Below are 23,694 nucleotides of genomic sequence, written 5' to 3'. Positions count from 1 at the left end.
TCGTGCTGGACAGAAAGCAAGCATCAAAGGGCCAGACCCCTCGTCCCCCTCCAAAATTCCCCAGCCTTTGTAGTCCTTGGAGCTGGGTGGTTATTGAACTTTGCAGACCTGCTGGGCCTGGCGAGTGAAAACACCCTCCCGAGCCAGCAGGGGGGGTGCTGTGTGCTGGAGATAGGGCTGCAGCTTCGGGAGGCCCGGTGGTTGCCATGACACCCTGACACCGAGATCATGCCTTATGAATGCCACCGGGGTCTGTGACTAAAGTTGTTTATGAGCCAGAAGTCTCATGAACTACAGGAGGAAATGATGACCGCACCGCGGCCGGCTGTGGGAAGGAGGGATGGGTGTCGTCCGGGCAGACGTGCTCTGCCCCCGTTGGCTTAGGAAGGTCGTCTCCATCGAGGACGCGCTGGACGAACCCACAGACCTTTCATTCGATGTCACCACGCACGAGGCAGCGCGGGAGAAGCAGGGCTTTAAATCATCGCCTGTCCCGCTGTAGCTTTAAAATACGACAAGTCTGTGCTTTGTGGTTCAGAAGGGCCATGAAGATTCGGCTTTGTGACTGTCCAGCATATTCTTGGCCATTTGTCCCTCTAAGCGGGAAAGAGCCCACTTCGCAGACTGCAGCCTTCGCCTCAGAGAGCAGACAAGGCCATGGTGCCTTCCACTTCCTCCCAGAGACCTTCTGACTGGCTGCGGGGGTCAGTACAGATAGTACAGATCTGGGAACAAGCCCAGCTACAGGGTCTGCAGAATCTACCTGCCCTTCAGGGACAGGAATCTCCATGGGAGAGCCTCAAAGGGGCAACACGCACGAGTGTCCTTCTACAATAGAGCTGCAGAAAGTTGGCTGACAACTGGAAGGGGAAGATAATGGAATGTTTTCCACCCATGATAAGTCCCCTTATCATTCTAGAACATTCTCTCTGTCCTGGAGAAAGGGCATACTTTTTTTTTAACAGAGAATGACTTGCGAGAAAAAAAGATGTAGACTTTTTTTCCTTTTCTTTCAACCTGGATTGAAAAAGGAGCTAAGAAGAGCGTCTCAGAGGAGCTGGGTCCCCTCTCTCCCCCTTCATTCCACTCAGCAGCGCATGACTGGGGCAAAGGGAGCCGGTGGAGGAAGCAGGGTCTGCGGGCACATCAAGGGAGGCTGCGAGAAAAGGTAGTCCGTGTGGATGCTCCTTACATTAAACCTTCTACTTGAAATTTGGATCTGCTTCAGAAAGTTAGAACGTGGTCCTTGGAGTCATGTCATAAGAAGATCCAACCTGTTTTTTCCACCACAGATTCCCCATTAGGTTCCTTTCTACTTCCAGCTCCCCGTGCTGCTTTGAGGTACACTGACCACCTCAGCCATGGGGGGGGGGGGGGGGGGGGGGGGGGGTGCCGAGTGCTGTTGTTAGCCTTCTTCGACTTTCACCAAACAAAGGAGCCCCGTGCAACACTGGGGAAAAGGACTCTGTCCTGTTCACCAATGGAACAGAAGAGGAGTCTCCCCAGGGTTTCCCACATGGCCTACATTGGGATGCCTCCTTTCCCACACGGTGCTTCCTCGGGAGGGTTCTGGCTACCATGGTTTCCAAGACAAACAGGCGTTTCTTACCTCCGACACAGTGCAATGGAGCTGGAAGATCTGTCCTTCACCTTCCACCTGCCGCACGCATAGCTTGCAGACCAGCTCCACCGTGTCCACGCTAAATCTTTCCAGCGTAAAGGTGCAGTGCAGGTTTCTTTGAGAACCACTCCAGATGTGATAAAAAGGGATTTCCTGAGGGGCAGAAAAGTCCGGGGCGAACAGGAAAATTAGTCTGTTGCTAGATCCTCCTCCCACTGCACATATTCATCTGTTTAACCTTCAGCACCATCCCATTCTAAAGGACATCCTGCTTCCTTTCCCAAATTAAAATATGAAAGCAAAACAAGACTGAGGCTCAGCCAGGCCAAATAGCTCAGTCAAAGTTACAGGGAGTGCATAGCAGGCTTAAGATTTGAACGCAGGGAGTTGGCTTTGTGAGTCCAAACATTTGCCGATCTAGAATGGGTCTCTCTCCCAACAATTTGTTGTAGAAACGTAACAAGCAATGAACTATGATAATGTGAACTATATGCCAAGAAAACGATTGAAAAATGAATTAAGAAAATCCACACAATAGAACCTACAGGAGCCAGTGATTGTTCTTGAAAAGGCATCCCTGCTGTGAGTCTAGATGGAAAAGCTCAGGAACCCTAAGGGAACATTCACTGAGATAGCTCCCTCCTCCCTCTGCCCGCTGTAGGAGAGAGGGAAAACTGTAGACTAGACTGTCTGCCCCAGAAAAGTCTTGACCATTAATTAAAAAAAAAAAAATCTTGATTTCCTCTAGGTCCCTGGAGAACAGAATGATTTGTGCTTGGCTACAAACCTATCTAAAGGTTGGCGGTTCAAAGCTCCTCATGCGCACAGTGTTCTGCTTCCATAAAGAGTACGGTCAGGAAAACCATATGGAAGAGTTCCTCCCTAGTGCATGGGGGCCAGGGGAAGGAGGGGCAGCACAATCAACGTAACACCAGGTTGGGTTTGGCTTTAGCTTTAAACTATCTCCATCAGAGCCCATTCTAGACCCTTGTCTGCAACAAAGCAAAGAAAAAATGGTTCCTGAAACACAGGAGAGCAGGGCAGTTACATGTTAAGGGTTTAGAAAGGAGTACAGTCTTCCAGCACTTGGGTGAGGATTTAGAGAAAGTTGCTTAACCTTGAGTTGTCCCCCATTTTCTCATCTGCAAAAGAATACCCAACAGACTAACTCATACCCCCTGGGCTTAAAGGAGATCAAACCAAGTGCTTATGAGAGTAGAGAGACCCTGAGCATTCACCAAAATCATTATCAGCTGCAGTCTAGTTGATTCCAGCTTCTGACAAGTCTGTTACTGAGTGGGAGGACTGCATGGGGCTTGCTGGGCTGTCGTCGTCCTGGAAACCACTCGCCCAGCCTTTTCTTCCCACAGCCTTGCTGTGCAGGCTCAAACCACCAAGCTTCAGTTGTAACGAATATCATGTCTCATATCAATACTGTTAATAATGCTTTCCATGATCATTGTATGCAGGATATTGTTTCTAAAAGTAGCTTTATGAAATGTTATGGCAGTTTGTAAAATAGAAGAAAGCAAAGGAAGAGATCTAAACTGCGAGTCAAAGCCTGCTTGCTGCTCTTAGCTCAAGTGCTAAGTTAGGAGAAGAGAGCGGGCAGACAACCCCATTCAGATTCACAAGTGGTGACCACTCAGGATTTATGAGAAGTCTTTCGCATATGACTGTATAAACATAGCCGAAAAGGCTTCTTTTAACGCCTTCTGGCAGAGTCACAATTGGTTCAGCTGCGATGGCAGGGGTTGGGATTGGATTTGCACATGTGTGGACATGGATTCGAAGCTTTGGGGAATGTGCTTGGCTCCCGGGACTGGGTATGAGGCTAGAAATGGCATCAAAACCGTCCGTCTCCTGAGAGCTCAGGCTGTGTGGTAGAGAGGAGGTGAAAACCCCGAGAGAGCTTTAGAATTTTCCCACAGGTACTCAGCATGAGGCTTGGGACCAGTATTTTATGCTGTTATTTAATACAATTTTGACAATATTTATTATATATTTCCGTTTCCTTTACGTTTCTAATATAAAGCTACTCCTAATAATGTTAAAACCAAATTTGTTTTATTTTTGGTAGCAATGTTCTGGTTTTCCTATGAATATATTTGAGCTTTTTTTAAAGATAATTTTATTGGGGGGCTCTTACAGCTCTTATAACAATCCATACATCAATTGTATCAAGCATATTTGTAAATATGTTGCTATCAGTAGTTTCTAAACATTTACTTTCTATTTGAGCTCTTGGTATCAGCTCATTTTTCCCTCCCTCCCCCCACCTCCTGCCCTCGTGACCGCTGTCATATCTTACACCGACCACTGTATGTCTCCTTTCCTATGCAGTTCTGTTCCTGAGGGGTTTATCTGACCTGCATTCCCTGTGTTGTGAATCTTATCTCTACCTGTGTACATGCTCCCACCTAGTCTGAAGTGAAAGGCAGGGTTTTGGTCATGATAGTGGGGGTGAGGAAGCCTCAAGGAACCAGAGGAATACTGTGTGTTTCATGGGTGCTTTACTGCATCCCGGTTGACTCATCCCTTCCTTGTGACCCTCCTGTGAGGGGATGTCCCACTGTCTACAGATGGGTTTGGGGTCTCTGCTCCAAACCCCCACATTCTCAACAGTATGTTTTTTTGTTTGAGTTTTATGATGCCTATTAACTGATTCTGTCAACACCTCATGATCACACAGACTGGTGTGTTTTTTCCATTTGGGCTTGTTGCTTCTCTGCTAGCTTGTTTAACTTCAAGCTTGTAAGACCCCAGACACCATCAGCTTTCTTCGCCACATTTGCTGTGCACCCATTTTGTCCCTCATGCCAGAAGGGTGACCATCACAGAATGCCAGGTTATTAGAACAAACTGTTCCTGCATTGAGGGGGAGGGCTTGAGCAGAGGCCTAAAGTCCGTCCACTTCCTCAATGTATTGCCATATAAATATATGTACCTAGGCCAATACCTCTATTTTTGATGAATTGATATATTTACATAAGTGCACACCTATGTTTATACCTCTAGCCATAGCTTTGCTTCCTAGATCTTTCCTCTGTTTACTTTTACCTTCCTCCTTTCCCACCATCATGCTCACCTTTCTTCCTCTCAGCTAGATGGCTGTTGCATTTAGGCCCGTTTTTAGCGATTCAATGTAACAATTTATTCTGAAAATTTACAGAGCTGATGGGATTGGAAGTCTTATTTAATAAAAATGAAGCAAGGATAGTACAATTATTTGAGAAGAATTTTAAGAAAAGCATTTATTTTTCAAAAATCCTAAATTCCAAGCAATTTTAGAGAAGAGAGCTCTGGGGTTAGAGGTGTGAGCTAGGTCAGCTAGACTGCTGACCACAAAGTCACCATTTCAGACCCTCCTAGCTGCTCCATGGAAGAAAGGGGAGGCTGTTGGCTCTACAAACTGTACAGAGTTGTCATGTTTTTGGTTGAGATTTTGAGAAAAATGAATTGATTTAGAACTCATTCCCAGCAAAGAGATTTCTAAGGTTTATATAATTTTGCTCCTTTTTCTGGGAGCCGTCTCTACGTCTTTAGTTCCCTGTGGAAGTATTACCTGGTATTTAGCCAGCAATTTGCTCTTCCAAAGAGAATGGGCAATGTCATGAATTGACAGGCGCAAGTTGTGGGTGCTGCCTTTAAAATGAAGAGCCTTTGGTTCTTCTAGAAGCTGTCCTCCCATCTGTCTCTCGAGCTGTAAAACTTCCTAGAATGACATGCACAAACGAAAAGCAAATTATTGAATGGCATCACTTTCCATCAAGTGCAAGCATCGAACAAGTACACTTCTTCTCTTTGTCTTCTGAACACCACTTGTCAAATGTGCCACAACATGAACTCTACTCTGTTAGCCTCCCATCCCTGCAACTGAGGCCCCGGTCATTTCTAAGATCTGTCTGGGGTCTATTGACAATGGACTCTGATTTAACAATTTCTGTCACACTGTGGTGGAGCAAAATCAGTACAGTCTGCACTGCCTGGTGGAGAAGTGAAATATTTCATTGAATAAGGGGAACTAATCAGAGTTCCATCTTGGAAGAATTCCAATTAAAGTAAAAATTCAACAAAAGTAAATAAATTACTTTTGTGAAAAGGAACAAACAACCTACAGCTTGAACTTGGTTAATTCAATGAAAAAATACATTCTAAAATAGACATTTAATGCAATATCTTGTTGCTTCTGTAACAAATAAAGTGTTGCATTATTTTTCTTATTAGTGAAAACTATTCTAATGTAACATTTTAAATGCATCAAACATTGAACTAACTAGTTATTAGGATTAAAGGTAAAAAAATGGACCTCATTTCTCCAGAATGCCGGTTAATCAAAATTTTTGCTATATAGCTTTTCACTATAAAGATGTAGCATAAAGACAAGTTCTATGCATACTTCCATTCCTCAAACCAGTTAATGGGAGTTAAGGAAGCATTTCCAAAGACAGCTGCAATTACCCAAATAGCAGCAAACCCATAAGTTACCAATGAACAAAATATCCCGGGTCTCCTTTGCTGTCTGAGCCCTTCCCAGGAGTTCACGCCTACACTTTAAAAATGCTAGTGATCCACATAGGTGGCTAAATTATGACCTTTCTTTTTATTACAAGGGCTCATGAAAATAAAGGCTATTATAAAAATATAAAAACAAAATAGTTTAATTCTCTAGTGAGATTTTAATGGAATACTTGAACTTCAATAAAACAGGGGTATATTAAGGTCATTCCATACATATATGAATGAATGACAGAGACAGAGCACTCCTGGTGGCATAGTGGTTGTGCATTGTGCTGTTGACTGCAAGGTCAGTAGTTTGAAACCATCTGCCTCTCCTCAAGAGACAAATGGGGCTTTCTAACTAATCCCCTTAAGAGTTACAGCCTTGGAAATTGACAGGGGCAATTGTATCCAGTCCTACAGGGTAATTATGAGTTGGCATCGACACAGTGGCAATGAGCACCACGGTGTAACCAAGCACAGCTGGATCACCATGCTAGTTTGGGGACTAGGTGGCCTTATACCGAGGATTGCATCCACCTTGTGTTTGCTGAATGAATACTAATGAACGGATGCACATGTCACCGAGCAGGTATGAAATTTACCAACAGCTCAGATTAGAGGCCAATGGCTCATTTCAAGTCACTTCTATAAATGGTTCTTAGCATCCTACTAGAGCTGTAGGAAGCATTAGAATAACGTAGAATGTGGTCTTGGATGGGACTCCCCTTAATTAGTACCTAATGAGAGAGATGAGACAACACCCCGTACGTGGAGATGGGCAGGCCCATCTGCCTGACAGTACTGAGCGGCTATTCCACGTGGCTTGCTGACAAGGTTACTAGGGCTTCTGACTGCAACCCCAGCAACCACCCGGTCACCAGCCACAGCCGATCAACGGGACACATGCATGGTGGTGTCATCGCGCCCTTGCTCCTTGCTGCCTGCAGCTCAGCCGACTCTGAGGGATCCCAGTAGGCCAAAGAGATCCAGGTTCCCCGCCCCACTCAGCCCGAGAGTCGCGCATGCGCGTCATGGCATTACCGCCCACAAGAGGGCACCTCCCATTCCCCAACCAGCGACCAGCCATGTGGAAAGGAAGAAGAAAAAGAAAAGCGAGGGTTAATTGCCGTTTCTTCTGCTGCAGCAGGAAGGCATAATAAGCTTATGTGGATCATGTTCGGCATCTAGTTAGCATAATAGAGAAAGCTGATGTTCCCAGTGAACCTGGCACCTGACAAATTCTAGAGCTAAAATGATGTTTGTTTATAAGCCATTAGAAGAAAAGAAACATAATTAGAAATCTTCGAGATTACAGTCATGCCAATCAATCAGTTCTAGCTTCTTTCCAGTACGCCCTAATTACCTCATCAAGACGTCTAAAGAGCAATCGATAGTAATTATCTGATTACTATAGATCTTCATTATGTCCAAATTATCTCCCTGGGATGTCTAAAAGAAGATTCATTGTATTCTGGGAGGTAATTGTACCCAACAATGAATACTCCACACCCCATTCCTACAATCAGCATAGGCTGCTGGAGGAGGTGCGGAGCATGATCTGGTTCCTTGGCAGGGAGGGGCGTGGGGAGGCAGCTAAACTGCCTATTGGCTATGACCTTGAAGTCCAGAAATCTAATACTATATTTCAACGGCAGTGTCTGGGTTGGAGTCAGTGCTTAGTTTCTTCAGCAATGTCTTCAGCGAGGAAAGAAACTGGGCCACTGAACAGGTGTTTCTTTAGTGGGGTGGGGGAGGGGAGAGGTGTTGATGTACCAAGTCCACTGCCATTTTAGGGACAATGATGGCTGGCTTAGGGGCGCGGAACAGAGTCAGAGAACACACACTCTTTCCATATTTTCTACTCTCTCTCTCCATCCACCAGATACAACACAGAGCATCTCCCCATGCTGGGACAGACTTGACCTTTCTTTCCTTTCCTATTGAAACATGAGCCCTGGTGAAAGACAGAATGCCCAACAGGATGCATGCTTTCTGAGAGCAGCGGTCTGGAGTGTGTGAGAAAACAACAAAATGTTGAGGCCCTTGGGTGGGGTCATTAGTTGCTCATCAAAGGCGGGAAGTTTGAGCTCACTCAGAGACATGGGAATAAGGGTTGGTGACCGACTGCCCCCACAAAGCAGACATTCAATAGCCGGACGGAGCACAAGTCTACTCTTGACGCGCGCTGGGTAGCTGTGAGTGGAGTTGCCTTGATGGCATCTAGGTTGTGGTTGTGTACACATTTCTACATTGAGCAAGCTTTTCTGACATTAATTTTTCTTTTCTTTGAAAATGATCGCTCTATTACTGTATAAAAATAGTATTACACTATAAAGTATACATAAACTGTATGAGCTAAAATAAATAATCACAGCAGGGCTAATACCATCTTCTTGTGCCTCAATGATCCACGGGGTGTGAAGGAAACACTTGGCCTTTAAGGACTGCTGGCTTGGGCAGCCATCTTTTTGTGAGTAGCTGGAAGTCAGCCCTGAGGTGAGTGGTTCGGTTAAAAGCATTGTCTTTCCCTCCCCTAAAAAACAGCCGCTGGTACCAGCACACTCAGCAGGTCAGTGCAAGGAGCTGTCACACAGATAGGGCAGGACACCGTAACTAGTGCATCAATTTGCCATATTACAATCAAACAGTAGCATGAGCCCTTGCAAGCAAGAGCAACCGAAAAGCAGGGTCAGTTGGGGTCAGTCCTTGCTTGCTTCAACACTGTCTTCTCTCGGGACGACAGAGAAAGGGCTCCTGCCATAGCCACGGACTCCCATATATAAATAAACCCGATACAGAAGAAGCAAACCAAATGGATAGGACAATTAGACTTCCAGTGCATACTTTCACGGTTTTATCCTTTAGGATTATGTTACAGCAGGATCTGACTTTAAAATACGCTGTCACTTGTATTTTCTGAGTTCCTCCTGCATGAAATCATTTTAAGTATCAGACATATCGTACAGGTCTGGATGAATACATAAAAATAACAGACATACAAATCACTGTAATATGACTCTATGGCTTAAGTGATCGCCTCCGTGCAGTCTTCCTGGGAGCATTCATTCCAAGTTGATGACACACTATGATGAACCAGAATGTCAGGCTCGGGGCGCACAGACAAGTCCCTGCCTCAAACTGCTCCCGGTCACCGAGGAGAGACTGCCATGCGAACAGGTAGTCACACACTGTGCTGAGCTCGAAAAGTTTCTAGACAGCCTGCTTTTGGATTGCAAAGGCCACAGTGGTTCACACCCCCTGAGAGAACAAGAAAGCAAAATACATTTAAGGTCAAACGATTTAAGAGGACTTTAAACAAATATCGTGACCTTGCAAAGAAATGCCATCCCTGCAGTTAGGATCATCTAGGCTCTTTGTTCTCAGAATTATAAATGTCATCTTTCTTCACAAAAGTTTTCTGCCCTCCTTGCAGGGTCACCCAGCTCAGTGACTCATCTTGGCTCTGTTTGTGCTTATTGCTTTCACGGGCCAGATCTGCTTACTTGCAAAGGGGTTTCATATCTGATTATCCGAACAATTCGATCTGCACCACTCTCAGGATAACCCAATGAGATTTTCTAGGTAGCCTGTTTTCAATAGATGTGTTTCTAGTCACCCCTCCACATGGACACACACACACACGGAAAAGAATGTTTGGAAATCGATTGTGATAGCAATTGTAAAATACTGATTGACGTGATTGAACTAGGAAATGATATACCTGGGTACCTTCGCCCCAAATAAAACCAACGGAAAAAACTCCACTGGGTGGAGCTTTCAGAATATGCACTCCCCTCGCCTTTCGCCCCCCCAGCTAAGGGAGCATCAGGCAACTCGCTCTGAGTTAGTGCACCCAGTGGTGTCACTGGAGAAGATTCCCTCTGGTCACTATGAACTTTTTCTTAAAAGCAGTTTTGCTTGAACCTCATTTTTTTGAGATAGCCGATTTAAGGGAACAGCCTGCAGCTGTGAAATTTTGTTTCCTGCTCAGGAAAAGTGCAGCAGAAACTGTTGTGATGTGGAACACAGCTTACAAGGGGAGCGCTGTGGGAAAAACTCAAAAGTATGAGTGGTGTTCTCATTTCAAAAAAGGTGGACTGTCGATTGATGACAAACCTCATTCTGGATGTGCGTCAATTTCCCAGACAGACAAAAATGTTGACTTGTAGTGCCTTGGGAGCTTGTTCCACCAGGTCAGACTGTTAATCATGCTTTCTATTTAGAGGAACTGAAAAGACTGCATAACAGTGTGTGACAAAAAAGGCCTGTTTTATGGGAGACGGGACTGGTTTTGCCTCCATGACAATGCTCCCGTTCACACAGCCACCTCAATATGCCAGTTTTTGGCAAAAAACCTGAGCATGCCTCTCTTGCCCCACACACCTATTCACCTCCATGAGACTTCTTTTTCTTTCTGCAAATGAAGACTTAAGGTGAAAGGACAGTGATGTGATGATGTAGAAGAGGGGAAATTAAAGATGAGTTTGAAAACTGTTTCCAACAATGGAATCGCAGATTTGACACATGTATTAAGTGTCACGGGGAGTACTCTGAGGTGATAAGGTTGTTTTGTAAAAAAAAAAATATATATATATATAGCTTTGAACACAAAATTCTTAATCCTCAAACTGACACCAGTGTTTTCAGGCCATGGTCACCCACGCGCTATGCTCATCCATGTCCCGTGGTCATCCGTGTCTTCCCCTCACCCATGTCATTACGTAAGATGCTGCCTTTTTTTGGTACCAAGGTGACACCTTGGCGGCACCATTTCAATTTCTGGCTCCTTAAGGGATCATCATCTTGTTTTGTGGATTAGGTAGCCTTTACCTTGTATCTTTCTTCTGCATTTCCCCTCCCTCTGTTCTCGCTTCCTTTCGCTCTCTTTTCTCCTCTTCAAATATTTTCCAATTGTTCTTTTGCCTTCTTATTAGAAATCTAACCAGGTAGAGGAAGGAGGAAACAAATGATTTTCAGATCTCTTATAACCTCTTAATATCTCTTCTGGAAGACAAGGTCAGAGGGAGGTTACAGCAGGGCTTTGCTTCATTTTGTTTTGCTTGGTTCCTGTTATTGCCTCTGGATATTATCCATCTGTGAACGCTTTCTTCTTGACTGAAACACAGAACCATGAATTGGCTAGCTTTGTTGCTGCCAATAAACCTGCCATCAGCAACAGGAACAAGAGCAGGTAGAGGGAGACAGGTGTGGAAAGTGCTAGGGTTGTGGCATAGGACGTGAGAACACAACAGGCCGTCTATGACACCGCACCCAGACTGGTACTCCAGAAGTTGTATGCTTGCTTTGGGTTTTCTGATCCATCGAGATAGAACCCCATACCGGCTCTGGTGTGAGCCCTGAAAACTGAATTGCTTCCACCTTCACTACCTGTTTGAATCCACAAAGGTACTAAGGAAAGAAACAAATATATAGCGCGGCACATATGTTAAACCACACAAGGCCACCTCTCTATGGTTGTGCTGACCGGAGTTAAACACCACACCAAAAGCTCCATTAGATTTTATGGTGCCTGCCTTGCTCCTATTTACTCTTTAATCCTGTGATCCAAATTGCCTTTGTCGTTTGGGGATGGGACATTTTTCTTTGCAGTGCCCGTCGTTGCTGCAGCTGTCACAGCTGTGGGCCTGCACGCCACAAAAGCTAGGGAACAGGAAGGCAGCCAACCTTCTTGCCTCCTGGCTGCCAGCTTTTCAGCTCAGCTGCTCTCTGCTCCCCATGCGCTGTCTCTTCCCGTGGCCTTCAGGCCTCAGGCTGCAGGGCCCGACAGTAGGAACGTCTGACTGTGCTTGGTGTCCCCTTCACGTGGGCCACTGTCCCTTCCTGTGCTCACAGTGGGGTGCTTTGCTCTTCTGAGTCTGTCTGCCTTGCTTCATGCCTAATAATAACAAAGCTAGACTCCGGTGACCATAGGCAAACATGTCCCTGCCAAGCCACGGAGTTTCTGGGGCTTTGCCTGCTGCTCCCACAGCTGCTGCCACCGTGGAGTCTTGATCTGAGCTGCCACTTCCATGCTGCTGAGTCAGGGCAGTCTGCGACAGGTTTACAGCCAGATGCTAGCACGCAGGGAAGTGGGCATGACACTGTGTACTTCCGGGCCCCAAACCACCAACCAGTTGTGTTTGAGTAGATTCTGTCTCATGGAGCTATTACAGAGAGTTCTAAGGTGTGAAAATTAAAATTTTATGTCAACTTGGCTGGGCCAGATTCTCAGTGGCTTGGCAGTTAGGATGTAGTAATCCCATGATGAGATCTAATGTAATGTAATCACTTCCTTGATGAGATCTGCTATGAACATCCAGTCGATCGAAAGACAATTTCCTTGGGGTGTAGCCTGTTTCCAATATAAGAGGATGCTGTGGGAAAGCTTGCTTGCTTTCCCCGGGTTTGAATCCTGCATCTGGCTCATCGTCTGACCTCCAGTTTCTTGGACTTGAGTCAGCAGCCTGCTATATTGCCTGTCATCTTACTGTGGGTCTTAATTTATTCACCTTTGCAGCCAGAAACCTTCTGTCAGATTTGCTGATCTTGGGTTCATCAGTCCCTGCAGCTACACAATTCAAGAGAAGCCCAATGCCTGATATTTGACTGAAGGACTTGGGACATGCCAGCCCCTGCAACAGTGTAGCTATTTCCTGGATATGACATTCAGCAGTTCTACTTTTCTAGAGAATCAAGCCTAAGGCATTTGGTACCGGGGGTGGTTCTAGAGAAATACATTGTATAAGGAAGAGTTTTCTAAGTTGGTTCTCAAGTCTGTCCAGTTTTCAAGGTACTGATAATTCTGTCTTCATTAGTAAAGAAAATTCTGCTACTCCACGGCACAAAGTGATGATATTAATACACAAAACATCACTGCCACAAGTTTAAGTATTGGTGAGAATTGAGCCTCTGGGTAGTTGGGCGTTTGAAACTTTACTGAAAGTGTGGCAAGTTGAGTAATAGAAGGTAAAGGGACAGTGAATTATTAAATGTGGCTCTTCTGGTCAAAGTCTGTAACTCCCACCAAAAGACCCTTTTCTGCATGGGTCTGGTAAAAAAAGGTGGGGGGAGATGCCAATAGGATTCACCCATGAGTAACTGAACAAGCTTCCCTGAGAAACGGGGAGAAATCTCACTACCAGCAACAGCCGGGAGTGGCACCTATCCTCTGGATCTGAGAACCCTGCAGAGTAAACCTTCTGGATTCCCCACAACATCTATAACGGAGAAGCAGCAGCAGCATAACCAGAAGCCAGAGCAAGGAATAGAGTGAACAAGTAAAACGGAATGCTTTGGTGCAGGACGCTGGTTTGTGGAGGTGGGTGCCTCTGGACCTTAATTAGGGAAGTGGGACTTGAGGCCCACAGAAGCGGAGCAGAGTGCTTTCGGCTAAGGTTTACGGCTTACTATGGCAGAGTGCCTCTGGAACTTACGTAATTCACAAATGAATGTCTTCAGGTTTAGGTTTACAAAGGTGTGTTATGCCCTTTGGGCATATTTAGCCTTAGGCCTGAACAACTAATTCAACCCTTAGCACTTCTCACTGCCATTACAACTTGTTAACTTCCTTAATAAAATCTTCAATTGTTACTTTTATCTGTGAGTTCTGTGTAGATATTGCAATGCATGTTAGAGCCTAGAGGTCAAGTAGAGAAGTTAATTAAAGTGACAAATAGGGAAACTGGTTGATTGGGCCTACTAACAAGACAAAGTTATTAGGAAAAGAGATGAGCTCAGGGCTTCTAAGTCACAGCTTAAACGCTGCAGAAAAGACCTCAAAGTTTTCACTTTTGTCCTGAAAGAAAGCCCCCTTTCCTGCGGTTAAGGGAGCTTATATTGCAAACTCAGTTTCATGGTAAGATTAGCTGAAGTGAAATACCAACTGACCTGCTGATCTTGGGATTATCAACTCCTGCAACTACTCGAGTCACAACAAGCCTCCAGCCTGACATGTGATCCACAGATTTGGAACTTTCTCACCTCTTTAACTGTGTAATCCATATCTTTATATAAATCCATTAATTAATCTCTCTCTTGATCCACACATATATAAACCCCAGTATTGTTTTTTATTTTTTGTTGTTGTTGTTTTTTCTTAAGAGAACCCCACCTAAAACAGATGGAAAAGAGTCTCCTCACATCTGTCTAGAAGGCCTAGGACTTTGTATTTCTTTTCACCCTCTAATATGTTCTCCTTAAAAGTTTCTGTATTAGTTTGTGATTGCTGTCATGAGAAATAACAAAAAAATCAAATTCCTTAAAGCAAGATGAGTTTATTATCTAAAGCCTTGTAAGTCATAAGTTTACCTTGGGTCTCACTGAACTGAAATCAAGGTCTTGACAGGATTGTTTTCCTTGTCTACGATTCTAGCAGAGATATCACTTGTTTGTCTTTCAGTCTGTCCCTGGTCCCCATCCTCCATCTTCAAAACTAGCAATAGCACATCTGTCTGAGCCTCTTTCTCTGCTCATATTTCTGATCATAGCTGGGAAATGTCTCCACTTTCAAGGATCCGTGGAATTACACCGACACTAACCAGACAATCCAGCACAAATTTACCACCTCGAGGCCTACGTCCTTAATTATATCTGCAAAGACTATCTTGTTAAGTAAGGTAAGATGGTCATGGGTTCCAAAGATTATGATCTAAGTATTTTTGAGTGGTGGGTGTTAAGGTGGAGGTGGTAATTATTATTTTTTTTCTTTTTTGCTTTCTTGCTCTCCCAAAAATTCAAAGCTCATAGAATATTTGTCAGATATCTGATAGGTTTGGGGAGAATTTCATGGGAACATAATAAAGCTGGGGTAAAATTATGGTACCATAAGGGTCTCTGTTTCTGAATCAGGAACAAATTAGCTAGTCATAAAGCCTGAAACTCACCCCATAATTAGATCACAGTATGATTTAATATCTTTGTGATCATATTACCTAAAAATGTCAGTGCAATCTAAATGTTCACTTAGGAATGCGTAACATTATATTATTGAGTGCCTATACTGTGCCAAGAGATTTAATAATTTTGAACTTATTTAATCTTCTAAGGGTCTCCAATACAGACTAAACCACTGTCCAGAAGAGTCAGGCTAGATGACCAGAGCAGCAGAGTTGCTGAGTAGCAGAGTGGTAAACACCATCAGCCTGCCTTGGGCTCTCATTCAACACCATGTAGCCTCTATACACTTAGTAGAGAAAAATTTATTAATACCTATTAAAAGTAATGGTTTTGATGTTTAATACATGTATTATATACATGTGTTCACTTGGAAGAATATACTAATATTAGTACATATGTATAAACATATGAGTTTATTAATCCAGTCTCAAGAGACCAGGATTCTAAATATATAAACCACAGGTTTAGAAGGGGCAGACCTTAATGGTCCAGCCACAGTAAAGGCACAGCTTACTACAGAGGGGGCAGCAGAAGGGCATTCATAAGGGTAGCTTTGGGCGAATGGGTAGAATACCATTACCGTTCTTAATAAGCTGCTTATGATCACCTGGGACTTTACCCAGGATATTGAATAGCGCACAATTCTGTATCAGATTTCATGTCATCCACTTTACCCTCCATCATTCATTTTCATTCTTCTTTTATCTCTTCACATACTTCGATCCTTCACAGGGTTACTAAAATTATAACCCCAAACCCAAACCCAAACCCATGGCTAGCAAGTTGATTCCAACTCATACTGACCATACTGGACAGAGTAGAATTGCTCCAGAGGGTACCTGAAGCTGTCAATAATTACAAGAGCAGAAAGCTGCCTTTTTCCCCATGTGGGGAGTGCCTGGTGTCTTTGAACTGCCAACCTGTGTCTAGTCGCCCAATGCTTAACCACGAAGGCTGGAAAACTGAACGAATCCAAGAAAGATTGTTCTCCATGCCAAATGACTACAAACAAACAAAAAACCAGACAATGTTCACACCTAGTCTTGGGTTTATATCACATACAAGTTTGTCAGAAATTCAACAAACAGCATACACTGGCCATATTGTATGCAAATAATTGCTCTTTTAGCCCAAATCCCTTTCTTATGAAAGGATAATTTTTTTAAATTGTGCCTTTGGGATAAAGGAGCAGAAGTGATTTACGTACTCTCACACCGACATATGTTTCCCCTTAGGTGTCTTTAAATTTACTTTCGATATAACCTTGTTACCCACTAATTTCTGGTCTATTTACTCCAGGATTTAATGCTCTGCACACAATGAAAGGAAAACACCAATATCCTTCCATTACTCACCTGAAGAAGAGGGACAGGGAAAAGCTCAAAGTCCATCGCTTCACTAGACTTGACCTCTCTCTGTTTGAGCACTGAATTACTTCCCAACTATTTGTGCAGTTCTCAGCATCTTTCCCTCTCCATGTGAATTCAACTTGAGTGGTACTCCCACTGGTCCCTCAAGCACAGGCACAGGAAAAGAGAAGGGGGGAAAAAAGCCTTCCTGAGAGGCTTCCCAGTGTCTCCCATCAGCCTTGACTTTTACTCTGGCCCTCACCAACTGCATTCAAACTCTATGCTTCCGAATTGCTACGCACAACATTTCCGTTTCCGGTAACCATCTTTGGCCTCAGGCGTAACACAAACTAATGGAAATTGTCAGGAGAGCTGGCACCCTCAACATGGGTGAGGAAACGAATGCATCGGATTGCTGGAGACTGACTGCTGCATAGGTCTCTTTCTTTACTACCTACTTGGACCAACTAACCACACTATGATAAGAAGTGGTTGTTAAAACATTTGATAAGTTCAGTTCCACAAATGGAGTCAGCTGATTTCCCCCCCACTCCCCTAATAGCTCTGGAGGATAGCTCTGGGAGTGTGGATCCCTAAGAATGAATGTTCCAGCTGTGATGATAAGATAGCAAGGCTGGAGAGACCTGTTTTAGGACATTTTGAAATCCTGGAGCTGAAGGTAGTAGAGGAGTTACGAGGGGGTGTAACTCTCTCTTCATCCGAGTTGAAAGTAAACGGGAAGCTGCGGAAGGAAGAGGTTTTGAGGGATATATAATGTGGAGTCTTCCACTGCATGGTACAGTAAGCGTGGGAGTATTACTAAGCATTAACACAGCTTCAAAATAACCACGGAATTTAGGAATGTGGAAGAAACCTGAAAGAAAGGCTGCATGAAGTCTGAAGATTCAAGAAAAAAAAAAACCCAAATAAAATAAGAGACCTGGAGAAACAGCGGAGACATAGTTTGAGCTAAAATATACCCATTCAGACATTTATGATTTTTCCTAGTAACTCAAGATCTAGGAAGCAGAAGGAGTGGATTTGTTCAGTTGAAGTTATCCTAAACTATGGCTTTTGTAAAAATCCACAGCAATTCAATGTGACAAGAGATTTCAGTGTGGAAGCAAGTTCTTAAAAGACGGGAGGCAGAGCAGCTCAGGGCTTGCGGATCCTGAAATAACGGAAGCGGGAAGGAAGCCCTCCGGAAGCTCCTTGTCAGAGAGAGGGGAGACGAGCTGCTTGCGATCAGAAAGGTGGAGGAGTTCAGAGATAGAAGCCTTGGCAACGGAGCAGTTATCAATAAAGAGGAAATCTAGGACATGCCTCCTGGTGGCTACCTGGTGGGAGGTGGAGGCAGCAGTCTATGATGAGCTGTGGCAAAGAGTAAAGCCGATGGAAACAAAGACCACGAAGCCAGCACTGCTAAGGTAAGGATGGGTAGAGGTCTGTGTAAGGTACTGAACTGGAAAATGAGCAACACAATTAAGGTTTGTGGAATGATGTCCCAGGAAGAGCCACTGGGGAGGAGCTGTAGGGAAACCTTCCTTTTGACCGTGATTAATTGGGGGAAAGGTGTGTGTGTGTGTGGGGGGGGTGCCCTTCATTGCAGAGAGATGCTGTGGCACATGAAAAATAGTGGGGGTTTTGTGTGTGTGCAAATAACAAGGGAGCTTGCATTGGGTCCCATCCCGAAGAGAAACGCGCATTGTGAAGCACTACACAGGGATTCCTGGCTCGGGACTGGGGGCTGGGATCATCAGAACTCCCTCCCTGGAGGCGCAGGGCCAACAAGTTGAAAAGCTGACCAGAGTGTGTGGGGAGCCTGAGGCTCAGGGTCTTCAAACGCATGGCAGTGAACGTGCGCTGGGGGAGGGAATGACCTGAGAGAGGAGGGAAGTTCACCCTTCATAGAGCTGAAGTTCCGAACACATTGCCGAAAGACAGTGGCTCTTAAGATTGACCACACAATCGAATACATAGGGAACATTGAACTAAACTCCATCGGAACCTCTGGGGAGAGACCCTGGCAAGAGTTTTTGTTTGTTTGCTTTTTAAACCCTCAACTGATTCCGCTATGGAGGAATATGAGACAGAAGTGGGGTTGGGATTCTGAAGAAGGACGAGGCATTTGAGAGGGGTGATGCAAAAGATAGTATTTATGGGTGCCAGCTATTAAAGAAACAGGGAGATGGGAGGAAGATTGGCAGGGAACACTAGCAGGCAGATTGCCAAGAAGGCAGTGCTTAGTAATGAAGGGCCTTTTGGAGCTAATCAGCCCCAAGGTTCCAACTGAAGTGTGGGCGTGAGGCGGTGTTGGCATGACTGAACTAATTGTCTCTCAGTATGTTGGATAGGCCATTTACCTATAACTAGAATTTTGGTATTTCTGCATTATTAAAAGGCCACGAGGTACAAGAAAGCCTCATCCATAATTCGTGCTTATTTCAGACTGTGCTGGATCTCCAGATGCTGAGAGTTTGTACATGTCTATTTGGAAAGCATTGACCATGATAAACAAGCTACTCTTGAGAGCTTTCGCCATCAGTCTTTCTCAGGGCTCCTGGTTTGTTTTTATTTTGAGCCAATTAAAGCTACCAACTTTATTTTATGAAAGATGATCCTTTACGTGAATTTATGTGGATTCACGAGAGGCCAGAGGTATTTAAAGAGAAGAACTAGGCGAGTAAACATAAAATGCTTGTCTCGGACATTTCAGATATGATGTGGGTCTTCCACTGGATGATTTTTGGAAATGACTTTTCTTGGAATTGTTCAGAAAAGAAACAAGGTTTCCCTTAATCAGACCCTCGAGCTCCCCTCCAGATACAGTTTTCCCTGGGAAGAACTGTAAGCTGAGAATAGCTTCCATTCTGACAAGGCCTTAGAAGTCTCACATTCGCAAGGAGTATAACAGAAATCTCCTTAAGCTTTACCCGAGATGGGTGTGTTCACATCAGCAAATCCTGCAGGCTCAAAGCGTGCCAGGCTCTGCCCATCCCGGCATAGTCTGGTGCAAGGAAAGGATGATTGCAGTCAGCACCCAGCTCTTCTCCCGGAAGCCTGATTCCCAGGAGACCCAACCTGACCCCCCAAGAACCAGAGGAACACTCTGAATGGAAACGCCAGCAGGAACTATGTTGACTTTTCGAAGCAGCCTGGTCTCCTGGACAGTTTTCCCCCTGTCTTCCATGCACACACTCCTTTTTTCTTGGGGTGCCTACGCTTCTTTAGCTCATTTACTACCTCGCTTTCTCCTGCCCTGAGCCTAAGGCATGTCACTTCAAGTGAACTGGTGTAGGAGCCAGGCTGCCAGGGTGTGAAATGTGGACCTGTGACCGACTTAAAACTTTCTGGGTGTTGGATGGCCTATCTGTAAAATGGGATCCTACAGTGTTGTTGTGAAGATTAAATGAGTTACTCTAACTCTGTTTTTTAAGATGTGTGCTAAGCACTCAGAATATTCTCTGTTTGTTTTCATTATACTCTCTTCCCTTTAAACTCGCTTGGGGGAGCCCTGGTAGGACAGTAGGTACTCAGCTGTTCAACCTGAGGTTGGTGGTTCGAACCCATCCACCCACTCCACAGAGGAAGATGTGTCAGTGTGTGTGTAATGATTTCCGCTTGGGAAACCCCATAATAGCAGCAGGAATTACGCTCAGGTCTGCTGTGTCCTACAGCCTTGCAACAGGTAGTCTCACTTGGCCTTCACCCTGATCACTGTGCAGAACACATAACAGGATGTAGCCCCTACATCTGTATCTCAGGATCTGCTCTTTGTTCAAAGAGCCACACCCAGATTCAAAACTAATTTGAATCCCCGGCATCCTATTCTGGCTGTCAACTCAGACCTCTAACTTAGTATTTCCAAAGGGAACTTGCTATGCCCATCCCCAATGGTCCCTGCCTCCCTGGGTTTGCCACTGTTACCAGATCTTCTGACCCACACATTCAACGTCAGCCACTAGAGCCCATAAAAGGGAACACTGATTATTCACCTCTTTTCTTTCTGTGACCCACTTGATGGCAGCCAGGGTTTCTTTTTGGAAGGGGGCATGAGGTGCTTTTTGTTCCTTTCATTCTGTTAATGGAAATAAGATGCCTGCGTAGAACCTGTATTTACTGTGTCCTTCGGTCGTCCCCTTCACCCCAAAAGTGCCTTTCTTTCTCTTTATTGCTGGTCAAATCCTACATTCCTTAAGCACAACCTCAAAGTTAGCTCCTTTTGAGATTCCCTCAGCATGATGGGCATCTCATCTATGTCACTTATCACACTCTGACTTGAGTCACGGGCCCGGCACACTTCTTCCAGCCCTCGGTCTGGATCAGAAGTTCTTCAAAGGCACTTACTATATCCCTTAAAGCTTCAAATGGGACGAAACGCATGGTAATGATAGCACCAGGAATTAAGCTCATTTATCCTGCAAAGCAGCAGCCTGTAGTCAACCGCACACTCGCCCCCTCGGCCCTCATAAAGACAACGGGAAAGCATCTAAATGAAGTAGTACACAAGAGGAACATACAGTTTGAGCAATTACGCCAATTCCTTTTACAGGAAGCGAACAGCTGAGATAAACATGGAAGCAGATTATTTACCATCCACCCGTCTCCTTGCCAAATCCTTCCACTTCTAAATTTTTCATTAAGCGAAATCAAGGAAAGTAAACAAAAGTAGCCCTTGGGATAAAGCTGCCTAAAGAAAACAGCTCATCTATCAGCCGGGCCTCAGATTTTTTTTTTTTAAATAAAAGCAAGCAAACCCCACAACTACCTCTTGCAGGGCCAAACGCGAGTTCATGGGTCTGAGTATGCACACACACATGCTCACACGTCGCCCTTCCGTGCGCCGCAGCCACGCCCCACCTTCCCTTCCAGGGGAAGGTGACCACATTTACCTTCAGGGCATCCTGGGTGTCGTCAAGGCAGTAGACGCGGATCGTGTACTCCAGAGAGGAGCAGCAGAGGGGCCCGAAGATGGCGAGCTTCAAGCGCTTGGCGGCCGCTTTGGTGGCGGCCTGGCCCACCAGGGCGCACGTGCTGAGGCTCTCGCTGAGGATGTGGCAGGCCTGCGGGTCCAGCTGGACGTAGCACGGGGTCGTGAAGTTCTCCTCTCCCACCACCACCACATCCTGCGGGACACAGCGAAGCGGGAGGCTGAGCTGCCGGCGTGGTGTGCAGGGCGGCCTGGGCAGCCCACTGACCTGCACCGCCACCTGTGCCACACTGGCCCTGCGGTTCCATTCACCCTCTTTACTATGTGCGTGTTTGCTTGCTGAAGGACCCTCGGTGGCATACTGGATATGCCTTGCGCTGCTAACCACAAGGTCGGTGGTTTGAAACCACCAGCTGCTCAGAGGGAGAATAATGTGACTTTCCATCCCTGTGACCAGTTACAGGCTTGGAAACCCACAGGGACCCTTCTATCTTGTCCTACAGAAAAATCAGGATCGGGTGTGATGTAGCAACGATGAAAAATACAACTCTCCTCTAGTTCCTAAATATTTTCTCCCCGCTCCCACTACCATGACTCCCAAAATCAAGAAAAAAAAGCGACCTTGCAAGTCTGGCTAGACCAGAGGATGTGCACTGGTACAGATAGGAACTGAAAATACAGGGAATCCTGGGCAGATGAGCCCTACAGGACCAGTGGTGTGAGTGGCGAAACAGGGAGGGAAGAGGGAGAGTGGGTAGGAAAGAGGGAACCGATTACAAGGAACTATATGTGACCTCCTCCCTGGGGGACGGACAACCGAGGAGTGGGTGGAGGGAGACGTCGGACAGGGCAAGACATGACAAAATACCAATTTATAAATTATCAAGGGCACATAGGGGAGGGGGGAGCGGAAAAATGAGGACCTGGTGTCAGGGGCTTAAATGGAAAGGAAATGTTTTGAGAATGATGAGGTCAATGAATGTACAAATGCGCTTTACACAATTGATGTATGTGTGGATTGTGATGAGAGTTGTATGAGCCCCTAATAAGATGATTAAAATAAAAATAAAATCTAAAGTTAAAAAAAAAAAAGAAAAATCAGGATCTACTCAATGACAGTGAGTTTGGTTTCAATTAAAGCTTTTTTTCTTTCCACTTCAGAAAGAGCCGTGATGTCCCTGAACCCCTTAGCCCCTCAGAATTCTGCTTCAGGGAAAAGATGTGAAGCTTCGGAAACTCCCAGGGGCAGTTCTACTTGTCCTGTGGTGTCACGGGGATTCTGCGAACGGACTGGATGGCAGTGAACGAGCGACTTCTTTCTGGACCACCTGGGTGAGGCGGGTCAGTGTGCAGGCCAAAGAATGAAGTTTGAGGTCCGCTCAGAGATATCGCAGAAGAAAGGTCTGCACATCCCCTGGCCCCCAAAGCAGTCCTTGTAAACGCTACGGGAGCGCAGTTCTGCTCTGATGCCTAAGAGGTACCGACCGGTACGAGTCAGCATTGACTTGATGGTCAGTCATTTCGTTTCTACTTCTTACTCCGTGTCCTTGAATTTACTTTACACTGGTGAGGTCCTTTACTTCGATGGCCATTATTTTAGCATTTATCATCTTCTGCGGATCTATGTTACTAGAATCCACATAAATGTGCCTTTTTTTTAAGTTCATAAGCCATCCCTTCAAGTTAATTGTCCCCCAAATTTGGATGTTTCTGAGAACTTAATGTTTTAGTCTCTATATTTCTTCTTTAGACCCCACATGCTATTTTATGACTAAGTCATTATAGCATATTAGTTTTCCCTATTAAAAAAACCCCTACACATCAAAGGGACATTATGCAATACCATGTTATTTACTACCTGCTACCTCAAATTCACCTGCTGATTACCTCCCAAAGCAACATACTTCTTTACCTAAGTCATCTTGGCTTGTTCATGTCTAAGACCAACAACATAAGCCAAATCCAGCACCTTTATGACAATTTCCTCCTTTTAGATTTTGAAAATATTTAGCAAGGAATATACATAAGTAGCGATATTGGTTTCTATAGCAATGATTAGAAATTCAACCAGACTTTGAAGTGTACAAATGTCTTGGGCCGCAGAAGAAATGATCTGAAAGTCCAAGCATCGGATCCTAAAACCAAGGGTCATAATTCCAGTCCTCCCAGGAAGGCAGGTGACAGAAACGGAGGAAGCAGACAGAGCCAGAAGGCGAAAGGAGCAGTGGAGATTGTGATAAAACAGCTTATCTAAAAAGCCTGGCTATCAAAAGATATAGCATCAGGGTCTTAAAGACTTGAGGATAAACAAGTGGCCATCTAGCTGAGAACCATCAAAGCCCACACGGAAGAAGCACACCAACCTGTCTGACCACGAGGTGTAGAAGGGACCAGTT

The 23,694-nt window shown here is 45.0% G+C and overlaps 1 protein-coding gene across 2 annotated transcripts in view; it reads right to left on the bottom strand.

Annotated features, from left to right (window-relative positions):
* UNC5C (unc-5 netrin receptor C) overlaps positions 1-23,694 on the bottom strand; it is a 457,437-nt gene that overhangs the window by 12,397 nt on the left and 421,346 nt on the right. For both annotated transcript variants that reach the window (XM_004703272.2, XM_004703273.2), the window contains 3 exons: positions 21,261-21,494; positions 5,187-5,336; positions 1,610-1,774 (listed from right to left, as the gene is read on the bottom strand). In XM_004703272.2, coding sequence (XP_004703329.1) covers positions 1,610-1,774; positions 5,187-5,336; positions 21,261-21,494 — 549 coding nt within the window. The remainder of the gene's footprint in view (positions 1-1,609; positions 1,775-5,186; positions 5,337-21,260; positions 21,495-23,694) is intronic.

Source organism: Echinops telfairi, unplaced genomic scaffold (assembly GCF_000313985.2).
Source record: "Echinops telfairi isolate 266 unplaced genomic scaffold, ASM31398v2 ScPeMD7_7468;HRSCAF=8506_0, whole genome shotgun sequence".
Taxonomy (NCBI): Eukaryota; Metazoa; Chordata; class Mammalia; order Afrosoricida; family Tenrecidae; genus Echinops; species Echinops telfairi.
The sequence above is the reverse complement of the archived record's forward strand: the minus strand, read 5'-3'. Positions and strand labels throughout refer to the sequence as shown.